The 3,255-nt window shown below is 35.9% G+C and overlaps 1 protein-coding gene across 2 annotated transcripts; it reads left to right on the forward strand.

The window, feature by feature from the left end:
• Positions 1-6: 6 nt before the first annotated feature.
• On the forward strand, positions 7-2,552 carry LOC128892602 (DDB1- and CUL4-associated factor 6-like). 2 transcript variants are annotated; one of them, XR_008461113.1, is made up of 3 exons: positions 7-321; positions 502-733; positions 2,387-2,552. XR_008461113.1 is itself a non-coding variant. In XM_054153115.1 (3 exons), exons 1-3 carry the CDS (start codon positions 73-75, stop codon positions 2,443-2,445), a joined length of 414 nt encoding a protein of 137 aa, XP_054009090.1. In that variant the 5' UTR covers positions 8-72; the 3' UTR covers positions 2,446-2,552. The 2 variants fall into 2 exon arrangements, 1 of the variants encoding a protein (XP_054009090.1); XM_054153115.1 differs by having other exon boundaries at positions 8-321; positions 502-607.
• The last annotated feature ends 703 nt before the right edge of the window (positions 2,553-3,255 follow it).

Genomic DNA, 3,255 nt, shown 5'->3' on the forward strand with positions numbered 1-3,255 from the left:
TCAGGGGGCCGTCCATATTTTATCTGATCGGTTGGCCTTCCCCCCCCGGTTGACTCTAGTTTCTTTAGGACCATGATCAAAGAAGCGAACTTCTGGGGCAACGATTTCGTCATGTCGGGTAGCGACTGCGGCCACGTGTTCATCTGGGATAAAGACACGGCAAAACTGTGCATGTTGCTCGAGGCTGATCAACACGTGGTCAACTGTCTACAACCCCATCCGTATTTGCCTTTGCTGGCTACCGCAGGCATCGATTACGATGTCAAGCTCTGGGCACCCATAAACGACGAGTCCACCTTTGACGAGAACTTTGCCGAAGATGTAAGTCACATGAAGCCAGATATGGACAGAATTTTCATCTACATAACGAACTTTTAATATTGAATAGAAAAATATTTTTTAATCTGTTATTCGTTCAATGTAAAATTCTTAAATTTTGTCCATCTCTGCTACTAATGCACTGTTCGTGTAAACGGTACAACAATTTCTGGATATTTCCAGTTGAAAAAGAGGAACGCGATCATGTTGGAAGAGACCAGAGACACAATGACCGTACCTGCTACTTTTATGATCAGAATGCTGGCATGTCTCAATCAGATACGCAGAGGTAGTGAAAATTTATAATAATACTCCCCAAGACTTCCTGGTAGTTCACTACACTAGTATGACCGAAGATACGTAGTTAAGAAAATAATATACAGGAGAGTTTGGCAGCTTTTCCTGTTACGTGCAGGTATTGGAGTATATAACAGTGTAAAGAGTTTTGTCTCACCCTTATCGCGTTGTGAGTTTGTTTAACTTTGTGGTTCCAAACAGTACGCTCATGAATCTTCATCTTACGTTTTTGTTTTCTCTTTATGTCATTATTTTTTTTTTTTTTTCAAAATTGCATAGCACAACGTTCATTCTGTTTTACTAGGTTTACTACTCGTTACGCGACCTGACGAATACAAAGAGAAATATTTAATATCGTGTTAACATAGAGTTAAAGGGAAAGAACGTCTTTGAGAAAAGGACAGAGTAAAGTACAAAGTCTTACATTTTTTCGCTTATCATTCCTAAGCCACTCAGAGGCTGAATATTAATAAAAAAAAAAGAAAAAAAAATGGTATTGTTAAAATTTTGTAATTTTCTATGTTACTGACAATATTTATGTGTATACAAGAACAGAGATACTAAATATTGCTCATATATATATATATATATATATATATATATATATATATCCTACCTATTTAAAATTGTTGTAGCGATGGAAATAAAGTTTTTAATCAAAACACAAAGAAAATATCTTTACTATACCAGAAAATGCGTGCATTCACGGTATGAAAAAGGTATTTTACACTATATGTATATATGTCCTTTATCATTAGATTTATTTATTTAGCACGTAACATATTAAAACGAGATTATACGAATACAAAACTATTCTTGAATTTTTTTTTCATTTATCCACGAAAATTCATTCAAGTTTTCCACAAATGCAACCGATAACAATCATTCTTCTCACTGTAATTAAACGTGGTTGTCAAGTGTATGCTCTTGAATGTTGTATGTCGATACGTGTACGAGATTCTTAATTTAGTACTTTATTTTATTTCAAACAAGATCACGCCACTTTTCTCTCTTTACGCTTCACCGACATAAAGCTTCTGAGTGTTATTCCCGTGATAATAATATTGCACAATTCTCGAGATACTGCTCTTTAAGAGCAATCGTAACTTTTAAATATTCAATACAACACATGACCACTTTCTAAAGAGCAACTATCTACGCATAGTACTAGTATTATTATATCGAAAACCAACGAAAAATCTAAGGGAACAAAGCATTGCACATTATTTCACGCGAACAGGAGATCAAGATTGGAATCGAAGATTGGCTGCTTCACGGTCATTTGTCTGAATGAGAAAGGAGAAAAACACAAAGTAGCTACTAGACTCGAGCAAGCTCAATTTGAAATAAAAATAAGAAATTTCCGAATAATTTATTTCATTTTTAGCTATATAATATGATAGTAAAGTTCGTATGGGAACCTGTTAGACACCCTGTATACTTGTGATTTACATAACTCAATTACCACATAGTCTAGGAACGATGAATACGACGATAGATACGTAAAATAGTAACGAAACACATTTCTTATACCAATTTCTTTTTCCTTTAGAATTTCTTTATCAATTACTTACTTTAATGGCGCAGTGAAATTTGTAATTTCGTTTATAAAAAAATTTAGAAGCGTACAAGCAATATTATTATCAAAGTTATCTCATATAATTTCTACAAATGTTATTTTAAAAGTGCCCAGGTATTGGTAGCTATTAATTATTTAGGTAATTCTGACTCTAAAACAGAATACTACAGAATACTTCCGGTTCTTTTGTAGGTCGCGGTCGGAACAGGGGGAGAAGCGGACACGAGCCCACCGAATTACGAGGTTGCTAAGCGATTTTCGACGAAATTTTTGGGAGGTCGGTCCCGACGACACAGCATATCACAATGTCGACAGTCCCAACCGACTAATCAGGTTGAAAAAAAGAAAAAAAAAGAAACACCACGTATTATTTGATTTATCGTTGCAAGCGTAATTTTCAATTAATTGTAAGAATATTCAATCATGATAAGCTTCCGTATCTCCAGTTATATCGCTCTCGGAGAGAGATAAGTCGTTTCTTTATTATATTTTTCTTCGCAAATTCTATTCAAGGCCCGATCTTCTCGATATGTACACGAAACTCCGTTACCACCAACGAATGTTTATCGCGATACAAACGCTATCTTGCCTTACGGAGCTGATCGAATTACCTGTCGTGTTTGTGTACGCCAATATTTTTCTTATTCTCTTTTATTTTGTGTGTGTACGCGTGTGCGTGTGACTCGAGCGAGATACTCAATGCGTCGCTCTAACTTTTATTTTCTTCTTTGAAATAGATCACCTGGCTGATTCGAAACATATAGCGATTACGTGGCGAATTTCACACGAAATAATGTTATTGTAACGATAGACACAAGTAATGGAGTAGATAACAGATAAGAGTGGGTTTAACGACCGACGCATTGTTCCGGGAGGCGAGGTGTGCAGGTGTTCCGAGGCTGTACTTTAAAAAAGAAAAGAAAAGAAAAAAAAACACGAAGTCGCTAGTGCATTATACTTGTAATTTTCTACGTTCTCTTAATTCGCGAGCAGTAGAACGAGGAACGGTAACGAGCGACTCGTCGTGACCCGAATGTAAACGTTTCTATTGTTTCGGTTGG

Source organism: Hylaeus anthracinus, unplaced genomic scaffold (assembly GCF_026225885.1).
Source record: "Hylaeus anthracinus isolate JK02 unplaced genomic scaffold, UHH_iyHylAnth1.0_haploid 12104, whole genome shotgun sequence".
NCBI classification, from domain to species: Eukaryota; Metazoa; Arthropoda; class Insecta; order Hymenoptera; family Colletidae; genus Hylaeus; species Hylaeus anthracinus.

Bases quoted from the DNA above. Each gene is read 5' to 3' on its own strand.
- LOC128892602 (XM_054153115.1), top strand. From the start codon at position 73: ATGATCAAAGAAGCGAACTTCTGGGGCAACGATTTCGTCATGTCGGGT. The intron at 322-501 runs GTAAGTCACATG...GGATATTTCCAG, and splicing joins ACGAGAACTTTGCCGAAGAT to TTGAAAAAGAGGAACGCGAT. The intron at 608-2,386 runs GTAGTGAAAATT...GTTCTTTTGTAG, and splicing joins TCTCAATCAGATACGCAGAG to GTCGCGGTCGGAACAGGGGG.